The 17512-nt window shown below is 43.9% G+C and overlaps 1 protein-coding gene across 3 annotated transcripts in view; it reads right to left on the bottom strand.

Annotated features, from left to right (window-relative positions):
- Positions 1-17512, bottom strand: part of ZNF407 (zinc finger protein 407) — a 411369-nt gene that overhangs the window by 222656 nt on the left and 171201 nt on the right. The window contains exon 5 of one of the 3 annotated variants that reach the window (XM_059706378.1): positions 753-1251. The exons of the other annotated variants lie outside the window; for them this stretch is intronic. Coding sequence (XP_059562361.1) covers positions 1092-1251 — 160 coding nt within the window. The 3' untranslated portion in view covers positions 753-1091. Of the gene's footprint in view, positions 1-752; positions 1252-17512 lie in introns of those variants that run through there. 3 annotated transcript variants of the gene reach the window in all.

The following is a 17512-nucleotide window of genomic DNA, read 5'->3' as shown; positions in this document are numbered from 1 at the left end:
GTTTCTGTAAATTGCAGCACTAGAAAAGTTTTACAGCAATATCCTTCAGACTAAAAAAAATACTTACTGTTCATTTAACCTCAGACTTAATTTTTATGTATGGGGGGGCAACAGTAGGTTAAAAAGGATAATAAAAACAATAATTAATTAATTAGTGATACTAGAATAGATTCTGTGTCCAGCATACTCACAACTGCAAACTTACTTTTGCCCATGCCTGCAGTCTACTTCATCAATAAGCACCTTTAAGGGGGGAGGATTTATACCTTACCAGCATCTACTAAGATTAAAAGTGCTGAGAGAGTAGGAAGCACTGCTAACAGAGATCACCTCTGAAAAAGCGTAACTCTACCAGAGAGCTAAGGAGCCCTAGCTCCCTTTTACCAAAGAAGGATGCAGAAATTACAAACTCTGTAGGTTCCGTTCATTTTTAATTGTCACCATTTTGAATAGCTAGATGATCTAGGGCAAGTCTCTCTGAAACTATTCTCACATCTAAAACATTTAAAGGTTCCCTTTAAAATCCAAAATTCTCCATTATTCTGCAATAAGCTACCTGATGTTAGAGCAAATTAAATATAGCAAGCTGCTGACATTTGCAAGGCATATGAACTGAGACCTTTAGAAACCCCTATAGAACATACATTCCCTCCTTAAAGGTGGTAAAGTATTTTTTTAAAATAGTGACCCCCTTTACACTCTTAGTGATTCTATAAATAGTCTAAAATCATTAATATAGTTATGAATTCTTCCCAAAAAAAAAACCCCCAAACACCCTGTACTCTTATTTCAGAGCATCCTTATTGTAAGTAACATCAACTTAAGTCTCCACAAACCATAAGGAAGACTGCACCCTGCCAGAGCACCTCGGTGGAGACGTCGCACCCACTCTTGTCAGCAGTAGCTAGGCGAGCACTATCCAGTTGTGCTTTGAACACTCTGGTGGGGCCTGGGTATCAGCAGAAAAGACAATTGAAACAAGTGGTAGAAACTATGAGAAAAGTAACTCTAAGGCAGAGTACAGTCATTTAAAATGGGTCATATGAAAAGAAAGCTATCTCTGACTCCAAGTCACAACCTTCATCTTGGGATTAAAAGTCTCCGTATCCGAGGACAGAGCTCACACAGATGTTTCTCAGGTTGGAGCCTGATCTAGACTCACAAGATGCGAAGTCGGTCATCTGCTGCCTGGAACCCTGGTGGGCATGTTCCTTCCTGAGACATGACTTTCTGTAACGGCATCTTCTCCATCTGTGAGGAACACATGTTGGCTTCATTACCCTTCTCCCCTAAGAATTTCCTCACTCTGAAGAAATGTCTCTCTACGACATGGGCAGTGGAGGGTCCCTACAACATCAACTTCACATTGTACAAAGAAAAACACTTCCTAAAGTTTCCAAATCAAAGTTTTCTCAAAATTAAAATGAGTAAAACAGCCAAATGAGTTAACAGTTCACCACTGTTATTTCTGATAACTTTTTAAAGAAAATACTGATTTTCTAACAAATGATATTTTTGTTGCAGTCAGATGTTTTCCATTTATAGAGAGCTATCTCTTCAACATGCAGAACAGTGTTCTCCTTCACTCAGTGGGGCTCTTTCTGTATCAGCCAGAGACTCAAATCAAAGTAATAAACACCATCTTTTCATTGTTTCACATTGAGCATATGATGTGGGCCATTTAAACAGGATAATCATGGTCTTACATCATAGACCTCCAGGCACAAAATTGGGTAAAAAATAATCTTTGGTTTTCATTGGTCCAACTGAGACCCCCATCCTATTTTATTTGTCCATTCAATAATATAATGAATGTCTGTGAACTTACCATCAGACATGAAAACTAAAACATTACATTCCAGGTGTTAATTTAGCTCAACTTTGTAATTCCAGCTAAGAATGATTACATTCTCTTTTTTTTTCATTCTGTTTTCATCAACTCCAACAGTTAGATCTGTTGGATTAAACAGTTTTGATTTTAATCACATCTTCCGAGGCATTAGATACTTTTGACAAACAAAACACAGTAAATAAAGCTGTGCTAAGACTTGAAGGTTGAGTGCTATCACCAGCTAAGTAAGTTAAGAGCCTGACTAAGTAGTCTCTGAGCATGTCTGATTCAATACAGAATTTCCACAGAAATTTAATTGTCTCATCACTCAGGCATCAATTATATTATGAACAGTAAATCGCACTGTACAAGTAAAAGACTCCACATACTGAGAGATTTTCATTGATCTGATGAGGAATCCACAATTTCTTTGAGATGCGGAGAAGGTGCCCCACCTCTGACATGGTCTTGGTGGCCTCCAGATTCAGACTTAAGCTTTTACTGGTTTTACATAATTATGTTCTATGCAAGCTTTTTTTCTTCCTTTTACTCAAAAGAGGATTCTCAAGAATTCACCGAAACTTTGAAATATGTTCATTTAGTGCTAATACTATGAGTACTTATCCTATACTAGTGGCCCGGTGCATAAAATTTGTGCACGGGGGGGGGGGTCCCTCCGCCCAGCCTGCACCCTCTCCAACATGGGACCCCTTGGGGGATGTCTGATTGCTGGTTTAGGCCTAATCCCACAGGACATCGGGCAGTTAGACATCCCTCTTGCAATCTGGAACCACTGGCTTCTAACCGCTCACCTGCCTGCCTGCCTGATCACTCCTAACCACTTTGCCTGCCAGCCTGCTTGCCCCAAACTGGCCCCCCACCAGCCTTCTCACCCCTAACTGCCCCCCCTTGCTAGCCTGATTGTCCCCAACTGCCCACATCAGCCTGCTCGCCCCCAACTGTCCGCCCCTGCTGGCCTGCTCGCCCCCAACTGCCCCCCCCCCGCCAGCCTGATTGCCCCCAACTGGTCCCCCCTGCTGGCCTGCTCGCCACAGACTGCCCCCACTGCTGACCTGCTTGGCCCCAACTGACACCCCCTGCTGGCCTGCTAACCCCCAACTGCCCCCCCCCACTGGCCTGATCACCCCCAACTGTCCTCCCCTCCTGGCATGATCGCCCCTAACCACCTCTGCCTTGGCCCTGCCACTATGGCTTTGTCTGGGCGGTGGCTACGGAGCAGGCTGGGGCACCAGCTTGGCTCCATGGCTCCTGCCAGCGTCACCATCTTTGTCGCGTCAATTTGCATATTCCCTCCATTTTGGCTGTGGGTGCCTCCATCTTTATCGCAAAGTGATGGTTAATTTGCATATTACTCTTTTATTACATAGACTAGATGCCCGGTGCACGAAGATTCATGCACTGGGGGGGGGGGGGGGGTGTCCCTCAGCCTGACCTGCACACTCTCCAATCTGGGAGCCCTCAGGGGAGCCCTCTCCAATCTGGGAGTTTCTGTCTATCTTTGCAATCGTATGAGCGAATTGTCTGAGACCCCCAACCCAGTTTGGTTTGTTGCTCACAGAATAATAGAGGCATTTTTTTTTTCTTTGCTCCAATGGTGGAGATTTCTTGGAAGTTTTAGGATATCTTCCCTTTAATTTTTCCTAGACACTCTAATTTTACTTATGTCTCTCACCTTTGCTTTCCCTCCATCCCCAACCACAACAGTAACTTGCTCCAGGCTCACTCTGCTCTAGTGCAGGGGTGGGCAAACTTTTTGACTCGAGGGCCACAATGGGTTCTTAAACTGGACCGGAGGGCCGGAACAAAAGCATGGATGGAGTGTTTGTGTATACTAATATAAATTCAAAATAAACATCATTACATAAAAGGGTACGGACTTCTTTTTTTTTTTTAGTTTTATTCATTTCAAACGGGCCGGATCCGGCCTGCGGGCCGTAGTTTGCCCACAGCTGCTCTAGTGTCTAGATCCGTCTACCACCAGAACTACAATTCCCAGCATTCCTGGTGCTCCCTGCAGTCTGGGCTTCCACTTCTATTCCTGGGCTGCCACCAAAACTATTCCCAGAATTCCTGGTGCTCCCCACGCTCTGGGTTTTCCCTGCCGAGGGAGCCATGTCCCCCCAAGGGAGTGACCGAGGAAGCGACCAAGGGAGACACGCCCCACTAAGATGCCAGCTCTCCCACTCTGCTCTGTGTATGCAAATTACCTGCCATGTTTGCAGGATTAATTTGCATACTCACTCCTCATTGACTGGTGGGCGTGGCTTGTGGGTGTGGCCTGAGCATAGTGGAGGGACAGTTAATTTGCATGTTGCTCTTTTATTATATCCTACCTAATAATAGACAAACATGGTAATTAACCATACTTCCACTTTGCTTCCCATTGGCTAATCAGGGTGATATGCAAATTAACTGTCAACCAAGATGGCGGCCAGCAGCCACGCAGCTAAAGCGAACATGAGGCTTGGTTGCCCCAGCGATGGAGGAAGCCAAGGTTCCCCGCCTGCGCGGCCTAGCTCTGAGCTCCAGATGCAACAATGTTGCAATTATAGAAGCTAAACAAACCCCAGATACCTGCTTTTGGCCAGCTGGCCTCGGAGCTGGAGCTGCAACAAAGTTTCAATTACAGAAGGTAAATAAATCCCAGAATAAAATATAGAAAGAACAAAGGAGAGACTGGGAGCTTCAGTTGCAGGCTTGGCCTGCCTGAAAACAGCCCTCAGCCTCTCATCCAGGCTGGCCAGGCACCCCAGTGGGGACCCCCACCCTGAAGTGGGTGCAGGCAGCCTGAAAACAGCCATCAGCCCCTCACCCAAGCTGGCCAGGCACCCAAGTAGGACCCCCACCCTGATCCGGGACACCCTTCAGGGCAAACCAGCCAGCCCCCACCCATGCACCAGGACTCTATCCTATATAGTAAAAGGGTAATATGCAAACTGATCCTAACAGCAGAAGGACTGGGAATGACTGGTCACTATGACACACACTGACCACCAGGAGGCAGATGCTCAATGCAGGAGCAGCCCTCTGGTGGTCAGGGCGCTCTCACATGGGAGGAGCTCCGCTCAGCCACAAGCCAGGCTGATGGCTGCCAGTACAGCGGTGGTGGCGGGAGCCTCTCCTGCCTCCTCAGCAGCGCTAAGGATGTTGGACTGCAGCTTAGGTCTGCTTCCCGCTGGCAAGTGGACATCCCCCGAGGGCTGCCAGGCTGCCAGAAGAATGTCTGGTTGCCAGCGTAGGCCCAATCCCCTGGGGAGCAGGCCTCAGCCAGCAGATGGTCATCCCCCGAGGGGTCCCAGACTGTGAGAGAGCACAGGCCGGGCTGAGGAACCCCCCCCCCCCAAGGTGCACAAATTTTTGTGCACCTGGTCTCTAGTAGGATAATAAAAGCCTAATATGCATATTATCCCCTCCACCGGGAGTTACGCTGGGAGTTCAACAACTCAACCAGTCACTATGAAGCGCACTGACCACCAGGGGGCAGATGCTCCGACCGGTAGGTTAGCTTGCTGTGGGTACTAGTGACCTGGACTAGAAAGTGAGGTGTGAGGTGAGGGCTGTCAGGAAGCTCCCAGGGTTTGGCCTGAGCCCCGGGCAGAGGCAGGAGGGGGCAGGAGCCAGGAGGGAGTGGGTGGCGTGGGAGGCTGCTACACATGATCCAAGAACTGTGGAGTCCGCAGCCCTCAGCAGCCTGTGGCTGTTTCTTTTTATTTGTTAAGTTTCACTAACTACTTCTGGAGAGTGGGTAGCACCATTAAGGGGGGACAGGCCAGGCACACCTGCCCAAGGCCAAGGGGCAGCCTCAGGCTCTCGGGGATGCAGCAGAGAGGGGGGTGGGGCTGAGTCGGAAAAACCGAGTCCAAAACTTCAAAGGAAGCAGGAGGCATCGAGAGGCGGAGGGCGGCAGCTGTGCAAGGGCCTAGAAAAGCTGCTGGGTGAGGGCAGCCAAGGAGCCTGGTGCCTTTCCCACAGGACAGGCTCCACGTCCCTCCCTCCTCCTCCTCCCCTGGCCCATCACCCCAGCTCTCCTCCAAGACCCAGCTCTCCTCCAAGGCCCCGCCTGTGCTGGCCCTGCAGATGCTCCGATCAGTAGATTAGCTTGCTGCTGGGGTCAGGCTGATCAGGACTGGGTGAGACCAGGACTGGTTGAGACAAGGACTGGTTGAGACAGGGCCGGACATGCCTTGGAGCCCTACCACCATCTCTCCTGTGGCCCCTCCCTGGCCTCTGGCCCCAATCGGCCCTGATCAGGACTGAGCAAGAGGGCTCTAATCGGCCCCAATCCAGGCAGAGGGAGCCCACCCATGCACAAATCAGTGCACCGGGCCTCTAGTAAATAATATTAGGATAATTCCTTTGTAAAAGTTTTTCCTCATCTTCCAAATACGATTATCATATGAACAATATATCTTTTTCAAAAGGCAAAGGCATAAATTTGAAAAGACCTGAAATTTAGCAATAAGTCTGTCACTTTCTACATGCCAAAAATATACGGCATGTTCATGTTATCCTATCTAATAAAAGAGAAACATGGTAATTGGCGTACGACTGCTAGCCTTCCCATTGGCTAATCAGCGAGATATGCAAATTAACTGCCAGCCAAGATGGCGGCAGGCAGCCAGGCAGCTTGAAACTAACATGAGGCTTGCTTGTTTCAGTGACCGAGGACTCCAACGTTCCCCACCTGCCTTGCTGGCCTCTGAGCCTGCAGTTTAAGAAACATTGTAACAAATATAGAAGATAAACAAAACCCCAGAAACCTTCTTTCAGCAGCAGAGGCCTCAGAGCTGGAGCCAGAGCTAAAGCTGGCCCAGAATAAAAAGAAAAAGAAAAAAAGGAGCGGTTGGGAGCTTCAGTCCCAGCCTGAAAACAGCCCTCAGCCCCTCACCCAGACTGGCCAGGCACCCCAGTGGGGACCCCCACCCTGAAGGATGTGTGACCAGCTGCGAACAGCCATCATCCCCTCACCCAGGCTGGCCAGGCACCCAAGTGGGGACCCCCACCCTGATCCAGGACACCCTTCAGGGCAAACCAGCCAGCCCCACACATGCACCAGGCCTCTATCTTATATAGTAAAAGGGTAATATGCCTCCCAGCACAGGGATCAGCGGAGCCGCGGGGCCTCCAGGCACCGGGATCAGCGTGACAGGGGCAGCGCCCAAACCCCCTGATCGCCCTGCGGCTCTGTGTGTGACAGGGGGAGGGCCACAACCTCCCTATCCGTCCTGCTCTGTTCCTGACAGGGGAAGGCGCCCCAACCCCCTGATCGGCCCTGCTCTGTACCTGATAGGGGGGAGCTCTCCAACACCCTGATCGCCCTGCAGCTCTGTGTGTGACAGGGTGCGGCGCCCCAACCCCCCTACCCCACGGGCCCTGCTCTCTGTGTGAAGTGGTAGAGCCATAACCTCCCCATCGGCCCTGCCCTGAGTGTGAGAGTGGCGGCGCCCCAACCCCCTGATCGGCCCTGCTCTGTGTGTGACAGGGGGCAGTGCCCCAACTCCCCTATAGGCCCTGCTCTGTGAGTGACAGGGGGGAGCTCCCCAACCCCCTGATGGGCCCTGCTCTGTGCGTGACAGGGGGGAGCTCCCCAACCCCCTGATTGGCACTTCTCTGTGTGTGACAGGGGGTGGCCCCACAACCTCCCCATCGACCCTGCCTTGAGTGTGATAGGGGGCGGTGCCCCAACCCCCCAATCAGCCCTACCCTGAGCGTGACTGAGGGTGGCATCACAACCTCCCAATCCGCCCTGCTCTGTGCATGACAGGGGGCGGCGCCCCAACTCTCCAATCGGCCCTGCTCTGAGCCCAACCAGGGGCTGCACCTAGGGATTGGGCCTGCCCTCTGCCACCTGGGAGCAGGCCTAAGCCAGCAGGTCATTATCTCCCGAGAGGTCCCAGACTGCGAGAGGGCACAGGCCGGGCTGAGGGACCCCCCTCCCCTGAGTGCACAAATTTCTGTGCACCGGGCCTCTAGTCTATATCTATAAAAGCCTAAGAGACTGGCCAGTTGGTAGCTATGACACATACTGACCACCAGGGGGCAGACGCTCAACACAGGAGCTGCCAAGCTACAGCAACTTTGCAGAGTGCCCTCTCACACTCCGGGACCCCTCAGGGGATATCGGACTGCTGGTTTCAGTCGGATCCCCGGCAGGCCAGGCTCAGGGACCCCTCCAGGACCTCTAGTATAACTACAAATATGAGATGAGAAAAAGACAGTGTGAATACCACAATGCACTGTGAGAATGAATGGGAAAATTATTGTTTTATAATTAGCTACAAAGAAAAATTGTGTCTAATTTAAATAAAAACTCTCATATATGTGTTCTACTGAACCTGCTGTACTGAATCTGCTGTTTCCCATAATTCTTTGCTCTACCAGACTAGCATGAAATGGGGGCAGAGATAATATGCATACCTTAGCATCAAACCACTAATGTTTTCATCTAAAAACAAGCACTCTGTTAATTATAAATGCTATGTATATAGTATAATTTTCTGTATTTGTATAACTATCAGTTCATGTCCCCTTCACCAAACCCTGAGAAACGAGACAGGTGTCCTCTTCAGCATCACAGATTAGAGGGGAGAAGGCCACATGGACACAGAGAGCGCACTCGAGGTTGACTCCAGTAAGAAGCAGGACATTACAGTTACGTAGAACTTCACTAATCTGCAAGACCTTTCCCATAATGCGATCATAAATCATATACTTAGACCAACTAAGAAGAAATCCATTCAAAAGAGTTCCAATGCAGATTCCCTATCTTAAATCTATGAAAATTCACAACTGCTGATTACCCTCTGGAAAGCTGAGACAGAGAAGAAACCATCTACTGTAGAGACAGGGCATACACATTCACAACAGGAAAACAAAACAATGTGCTAAGAGGAAAGGACATTAGGCTTCTGGCTAAGAAGTGATTGTCTGAAAATCTAGGAAAGGCTTTTCACAGTGAGACAAAATCTGGGCCTTGAAAGAAAGTGCACACTGACCCAGGCCAGTGTGTAAATAAAAGAAGAGAATAGACAAGACTGGTGGTGTGGCTTCCAGCAGGAACTGAGTGAAAATACTAATGGGGATGCTGAGACAGAAATCACACTATACAAGGCTATGTCCAGGAAATCATTATCACAAAACAAGAAAGAACTGGATTATATTAAAACTCAATGGAAATGATTACTTCCCAGAAAAGCGGATCTCTATTTTAACATCATATGCTAGAAACAGCTCTAAGTAGAATAAGGTTGACCCATACGAAATACCAATATTTGACTGTTTTTAACCTAACTGTTGATTTCATCTAACTCAATGTTAGGAGGGGTTAATATCTCAGTAAATATCAATTGGTGTCATAATTCTTTCGAAAGAAATAAAGAATTAGCTGACATGTAAGACGGTGATTTTGTCTTAAGATTAACTCAAGATCCACATGTCACTGCCTGTTTTCTTCTGATGAGAGTAGCACCATATTTTGGGCCTTTGTTTTAAGCTCACAATTTATTACACAAGTGACTCTATGACTAAAAAAGAATGGGGGAGGAAATATCTTAGAGAATAACCTATGTAAGTACTTGGTTTTTCCTAATAGAGTTCTGTAGCATAATAAAATGTAAACATCTTGTTTCTCTTCTGTTAAAATGGATAATCAAATTGCTTTGATCCAACTTTACAAAAATTCTTTCAGGAAGGTTATAAGTTTTCTAAAAGTTTCTCAGGAAAATTTTTAATCTTGGACCATTATAAGCAAATACCAAGACATCACGAATATAAAGAACCTCTCACAAAAAGTCAGTACATATAATGAAACTGTATAAAGTTGGTAATTAACCATAATTGAAGGCTGCAGTGAACATATAGGCTTTTGTTCTTTTTAATTCTGGCGCTGACTGGGAATTAAAGACAAGATCTTAAGGCAGAGTTTAGTCAGAGTCCAGATGTATAAGTCCAGTGTTCTAAAAGTAACTTAAGTAAAATAAGAGAATAGACAAAAATATTCTAGATGCCTGCCAGTAGAAACACCTATACTCTGAACCTTTAACATATTCCATCCATCATATTTGAGATCACTTACTCATTGTCTTTTTTAAAATTTAAAAAAACAGATAATCCTATATTGAAGACCTGATTGAATTACTAGATTAAATGATAGCAAGAAAACAATCCCTTAAAAAATCAACTTCTCACATTCAACAACAATGTATTATTGCCTGCAAGAGCAATGGGAACGAACATACATACTAGAAAAAGAATAGTTTCCTAACTCCACAAAACTCAATTTTATCTATTTCTACATAGGAATGAAGTAGAAAGCAATAGAATAAGATGTCATTTTAATAAGGATCATCAATACTACTAGTAAAGCACACATCTCTGTTCTGAAAACTCGCTGAACTAGCACTAGAGACAGAGTTCTAACATGCGCAGTACTGGTACAGTCTTAGGTTTCTTTGTTAGGAGACAGTAATGATTGGCTAGAGAAATTTCTATATATACTCCACAGTAGTAAAATAAAAACAATCAACTAGAGATGGAATAAATAAGACAGGGACTCCTAGAAGTCAGAGCATCAGACTGAGACTTGAAGTAAAAAATAATTTGGTTGGATAACCAGGAGATGGAATACAGTTTGAGTGCATCAGGAAAGAGGCAGAACAAAGTGGATAAAAAGGAAGACGTAGATTGTGAGTCAGGAAAAGAATGTGTCTAACAAAATCAAATGGACAATTAAAAGGCTTCTTTGCAGCTAGTTCTGCAACAGTAATCTGGGAGAAGGCGTCTGGGTCTCGTTCTGAAGGAACAAAAGGGACCAGGCAGTCTGTTAGGGAGGGAGGTTCCCAGCAAATGTCACTGTGACATCACTATCTACCTGCCCCCAGTCTCTCCATGGTGTCTGGACTCTACACTGACAGGGGTAGAATCCCAGACCAGCTCTAGGTTGTGCTGGCTCCTCTGATGTACAGAGAAAAGTAGCCAAGGCAGCTTTCACGGATCTTCTCAGCCTGTTTCCAACCCGGTGTCCCAGGCTCATCCATACCCTTCCCACATCTACTAAATGAAATGCCCCATTGGCGACCATGTCTTAAACCTGCACAGTCTGGAATCAGTTCCTCACCTATTCCACACCCCCTAAGTCAGGTGCCCCAGGTCATACCAGGCACACTAGATTAGGATACCAGGAGTTCACACACTTCTCAAAGACTCCAACTGTGCTCTCTGCTCTCCATGTCCCATTTAAAATGTAGCCCCTTAAAAGGGCCTTTCCTGACCTACCCCTCCTAAACTATCCCTCTCCTAGACATATTCTGGAACAGTACACCCCTGTATTTTCATCAGAGCATGACACCAAATAAAATGCTTTTTCCTTTATGTGCGTGTTATCTTTCAGTCCTTACCCTCGACCCTTCAACTAGAAATCTAAGGGTCACGAGAAGAGAGGCTGTGTCATCTCCAAACACTACTTACCATCTCAGTGTTGGAACACAGTAGTAACTGGAGTAGATGTAGGAAAGGTTTATTGGAGGAATAAATGAGAGGCCCTTACTGGCCTCCCCAGAATACCCCTTAAGGAGGATTAATTGTTCCCTCTTCTAAAACTTTCTTCTGTGTCATTGTGTTGTTGTTTTTTATACATTATGGATAACTGCATAAGAACCCTTATATTCTAAAGAACAAGAATCATATAATATTCAGGTTTACTTACGCTCAATAATAAAAGACACAGAGATGAATGCTCAATAAAATGCTGGCTTAAAATTAAAGAATGAATCTTAGAGTAGAAAATAATCTTATACACATATATACTACTAACACTTAAAATCCCTCTACTACTATCATGAGAATTACCTTTTTAAGTAGCAAATATGGTATTTTATCAACATACCCGTGATACACTCAGAACAGCAGCCACTTTGGAGGGCGAGCACCTGGAGTACAAGGCACACAGTGCTCCGATCTTTGCTGGGGAGACACACTAGCTACATCTGCTCAGCAAGCATTCTTCAAACAACAGATAATCATGACAAATAAAAGCACTATTGGAGTAATACAAAGACATACACTAAGTTTTCATACAGTGGGCAAGGACGATTTTTCAAAAGCCTCATAATGGGGCTAACACTGATCAACACATTACTCCCAAAGCTACGTGGCTGAAGAAATGTGTACTCCCAAACAAATACTGACCCTGCTTTACAAAAATTCCCACTGCAAAACTTTGCCTGAATTATGTAAGGTTGTTACAAAATATCACGCACATGAAATGGGAATTTCCCAGAGGGGAAAAGAGATGGATGCAGAAATAACAGTAGGAAATAAAACCCCTCCATGAAGCCCACCCTGCTTTCTGAAGGTGGACTTCAATTTTGACACTGAGCTTCTCAGCAATGAACACAAAGATGAAAACTCAATCCTATCCACAATGTGCTAATGTAAGACCAAAGTGACAAGTTGTTTCCCAAAGGCACACCTTTTCCTAGAATAATGACCAGAGAGAAATCTTGAATATCACAGGATGATATGACATGAGCAGGACCCTGAGCACTATCTTTACAATAAATACATAGGTTATTATAAGGTTACTTTTAAAATTTAAGTCATTATCATATAAACTAAGTAAAAAATCAGTTTTATTGGAGGGGAAAAAATAAAAACAGTGCAGTGAAGGAAAGCAGCTCCCTAGTGATGGGCCTAATCCAACCATAAAACTGACCTCTCATTAACAAATGAATGGAAGGAATCAGTATTCTGACAGTAAAGTAAATCATCTGAGGAATACGTAGGACCCAGGTGGTCCAGGTAGGATGGACATTCTCCATGGAAGCTTAGGAACCCATGGACTGATGAGCATGAAAAGAGGGCTTCTATCCCCTCAGAGATGAGCCCCAAAAATTACCTGTGCTAGGTCCAAACAACTCCCCCCAAAAAATCGAGCCAGAAGCTTCAACAAATAAAGGAGGAACTGAGGTCCCAGAATTCTACATCACTGGAACTTACTTTTGTTAATGTTCACTGGAAAATCTATAATATAAGTTAGAAAATAGTGATTTCAGGAAGAAAAAGATTGTCATAAAGTTACCGCAAAACATCTAAATTATCCATTTAAATTTAGAAATACTTCCTATGTGCTGACAAGATGACTTTGGTAAAAAATATATACATATCTCCTATGTTCCTTAATAATTTGTCAGTTTAATTCAGGAAAATATAGAAGGAAATTTTCTAAAAATAATAATCTTGACTAGCTGAACTGATGTGACTTCTTCCTATCTTTCCATGTAAAGGTAATTACTGAGCAGGGCTATCTGCCTCCTCAGTCCCACTTTGCCACAATAAGACCATGTCCAATAACCACAGCATCCTATTTGTAAACTGGATACTGTCTATGGATGGAGAAAAGAGAGAACATAGAAGAAAGACAGTCTTACACTCATGCAATAGCAATATGAAGTCATTAAAATCTAACAATCGCCCTCTCATTCAAATAAAACCTAAATGAAAAGAACTGATATGTTTGTCCTCCACTTTGGCTCAACAGAGGTGCTTGTTTAAATATTTTTTAAATCAGAGAATATCCTAAAAATATCCTAAATTTGATCATCATGAAAGGAAAAATGAAAAGAAAAAAAAGATTGCCAAACATCAGAGTAAGGGAAGAAGTGACAGTGTAGACCAATATACGCAGTGGATTTGGGGAAGCATGAGCCAGAAGCCAGGGAATAGGAAGTGATTGACATGAGGGACAGACGACATGGAATAATATATCTCAACGCATGCATCCATGAGATTTAGCTTCCTCTCAGTATTCACCTTGCAGAAATTCACACAGAATAAACACTGAGGAAAACTATTGATTCTTTTAATAAAAGGAAACACATGCAGTAATAACAACTTAGCCAAGGGCAAACTATTTCTTTAAAATGGATAGTAAAGTGACAATAACAGGAGTTAATGTCATACTATGAATTCAATCTTCTTAATTCAGAGTTTTTATACATGGTATTATTCTCTCATTTAAAAGTAACCTAAATTTCTAATCAACACAAAGTATTGCTAGCAAAGTTTTAAGAGCAACTGTGTGTAGGTGTATATGTGCTTTTCCCAGGAACGATGGGTTTAGGATTTTCATGTTTTAAGAAAAAGGGTGAGGCTTACATCTAAACTGAAAAAAGGGAACAATGGTGACACTTTCATACAATTTTACATCTATAATAATAAAAGGGTAATATGCTAATTAGACCGGACATAATTCTGGAAGTCCTTCCTGATGAAGCCGGGTCAGGAAGGAAGCAAGCCGGTCCCGGAATGCCTGCAGGTGGCCGGAGGAGGGAAGCCCAGGTCCCAGGTACCCAAGGGAAGCTGGTGCCAGCAGCCAGGGGAAGGAAGGCCTACTCTTGCATGAATTTTTGTGCATCAGGCCTCTAGTATAAATATAACGGTTTTGAGAAAAGAGAGAAAGAAAAGGAGACCAGATCAATGCCAAAAGACTGACAGAATTTCTGTCCCACAGTAAGACTCAGTGATATTTAGTACATATGAGACTGCGTGGGAAAGATTTTGCTTCTCAGTAAGATTAAAGGTACTGATAAAGAAAGATGACCAACTCCAAATCTCAAATGTCTGATAAAAGGGGAGAACCCAGGACCAATGATAGGGCTGGGCCATCTGAAGGAGGCCAGGGGGAAATGTATGCCCCTGTATGAAGACACCAGCCCTGAGCCAGCCCAGGGGACTGAACACAACCCATAGCTATGTTGACAATAAAACACACAACCTTAGCCCTAACTGGTTTGGCTCAGTGGATAGAGCGTCAGCCTGTGGACTTAAGGGTCCCAGGTTCGATTCCGGTCAAGGGCATATACTTTGGTTGCGGGCACATCCCCAGTAGGGAGTGTGCAGGAGGCAACTGAATTGATGTTTCTCCCTTATCAATGTTTATAACTCTCTATCCCTCTCCCTCCCTCTCTGTAAAAAAAAAATCAATAAAATATATTTTTAAAAAAATAAAATAAAAAAACATACAACCTTCATAGGCTCCTCCAGAAACTGTTTCACACAAAAAAATACTAAGGTTTTGATGTGGATATTCATTAATAACTGGATAAAAAACAAGTGCATTTCTTATTATTGTATAAAAACATTTAACTCTGAGACTCTCTGATGCAGGCAACACTTTAAAATCCTCTCCTGGGCCCTGGCCTGTGTGGCTCAGTTTGTTGGGCATCATCCCATCCACCAAATAGTTGCTGTTTCAATTCCAGGTCAGGGCACATGCCTGGGTTGCAGGCTCCATCCCCAGTAGGGGATGTGCAGGAGGCAGCAGGTGGATGTTTCTCTCTACCTCTCCCTCTCCCTTCCTCTCTCTCTAAAAATCAATAAACTACGCTTTAAAAAATAAAATTAAAACCCTTTCCTGGTACAAGTGGCTTCGAGAGCGTGTCAGTCTTGTACCTAAGATGCTGCCAGTGTGGCCTTTACTGACAGGGTCCTGACACCACAGAAGCAGAGATAAGGTCAGAGGTTCTGAGCAGCCGTCTCCCCTCCTCCTATTCACAGGGTCACTCACAGCCAGCTGATAGCCGAGTGCTGAACCCTCAATGCCAGCGCTCTCCACTGTGATACAGCCTGGCCTTCACACAGAGGTACTGATCATGGCTGTTTCAATCCTGGAACTGTGCAAAAGCTCATTTTCTAGAATACTGCTAACGACTTTAAAGTCATAAAGATACTATGGCTTACTATACGAAAAGAGAATTACTTTTTTAAAATAGGGAATACTTTAGAGTAAAGCTGCAAAATTAATTGGAGTTTATTTTAAAATGTGAATTTGGCTATATTTAGTTATTTACATTTAAGTGTATGATTTCTGAAATATGGCAATGCATGACCTTGAAATAATTTCATGCAAATTAAGGAACATAAAAGTATGTTCTTACACAAGCCATCACTTCAGGAGTTCATGGTGTCAAAAAATATATATTTGAAGTTATTTAGTTTTCTGTTGCTAATCACAGTCATGCTAAGAAAATTTATTGGTTCATCAAACGATAGTGTAAGTATATGAACTGATTTGTAATAAATTATCATTTTTGCATACATTAGTCAAAGCACAAGGCCTAAGTACTTGCAAACAAAATGCATTATTAATTTAATGGTCACAGCCTATTTAACTAACTTCTATTACTATTTGCTGTAATATGCAATGCATAAAAAGCGAGAATTGAATTCAAAACATAAAAAAATAAACTGATTAAACTTTCCTGAAGAAATTAAAATATAGCAAGCTTGCAAAATTATAGCCAAGACACTAATGTTTTAAATAGGTAAAAAAAAATGTTTAACTTAATTTTGAGAACAGTTATGCCCAAAGTGAGGGTTCAGCATGCTGGTAGTTTCTTTGTTTCCTACAACCACTAAAAGGCATGATTCCCTCAAGAAGGAATAGAGGAAAGTGAAGTAGAAGGAGAGATCCTTTTGGCATTTACTGTGCTAGGTACTGCTAATTAACCCTTAGTCTTCTCCAGCTATGGATGTCCATTAGAAACTTATACTGCTACTCAGGTCCTGGCATTTGGACTTAGCATTTCTATGCATAAGAGAAAATGTCCTCCGCTAAACAGATACCATAAACAAAAAGTAATCTGAAGCTCAGAGCTTTTAAGAGGAAAAGCAATACAGTCTAAGATGCTTACTTTAGATAAACTTGGACTACTAGGAAGGTGGTAACCCAGAAGATGGGTTATACTCCCCATCTGATATTCATTTCCCAATTTTAGGAGAAAAATCATACCGGCAATGCTGAAAAAGGATATCAAATCTCTAAGTGGAGAAAAACATGAAATCTTTCTCTTGCCTCTTATTAGACTCCCTTTATGTACTGGGGACTGAATAGGTGAAAGCAAGAGAGTATTCCTGGAGTGTACAGGAAAAGATAAAGGGAAAAACCAAACCTCTACCAAAATACATATGGTATCTACTATTTTTGAACTGCCTGGAGGATAAATATATGTATAAGATAATAAATTACATAGTTGAGTTCAAAATGTATACTAGTTATATAGTAGAGAAGTATTTTGTTTTACTAGTTATCTGATCTAGATTGTTTTCATTCAAATTTATTTGTGAATAAAACATCCTAAGTACCTATATGTATAGATTCTCAATGTGAGAGAATATAATTAGTAGAAGAAAGAGCACTGGAATTGGAGTAAGAAAAGTAACAATTCAAACATTTGAGTTATTGAATACAAAATTGTATATTCAGAGAAACCAAGATGGCGGCATAGGTAAACACCGAAATTGCTGCCTCCTACAACAACTTCACAAATACAACAAAAAGACAAAACGGACATCATCCAGAACTACAGGAAAGCTGGCTGAGTGGAAATTCTACAACTAGAAGGAAAGAGAAAAGCACACTGAGAGTCAGGAGCTGCGGAAGTAAAGTGCAAAGGTACGGAGGCTCGAGCGTGCGCGGAAAGGGGCTGGTACCTGAGGATGTGGCTGTCTTTTTTAATCGGGAGGGAGTCACAAGCTCCCGACTGCACTGAACTCCAGTTCCGGGAAGTCTCTGGGGACCCAGGGCTCATACAGGGAGAAACTGGACTGTCTGGCAGCGGGCAGAACTTGGAACTCGAGGGCCGCTTTCCCTCAGAGGTGCTT

Source organism: Myotis daubentonii, chromosome 8 (assembly GCF_963259705.1).
Source record: "Myotis daubentonii chromosome 8, mMyoDau2.1, whole genome shotgun sequence".
Lineage (NCBI taxonomy): Eukaryota > Metazoa > Chordata > Mammalia > Chiroptera > Vespertilionidae > Myotis > Myotis daubentonii.
The sequence above is the reverse complement of the archived record's forward strand: the minus strand, read 5'-3'. Positions and strand labels throughout refer to the sequence as shown.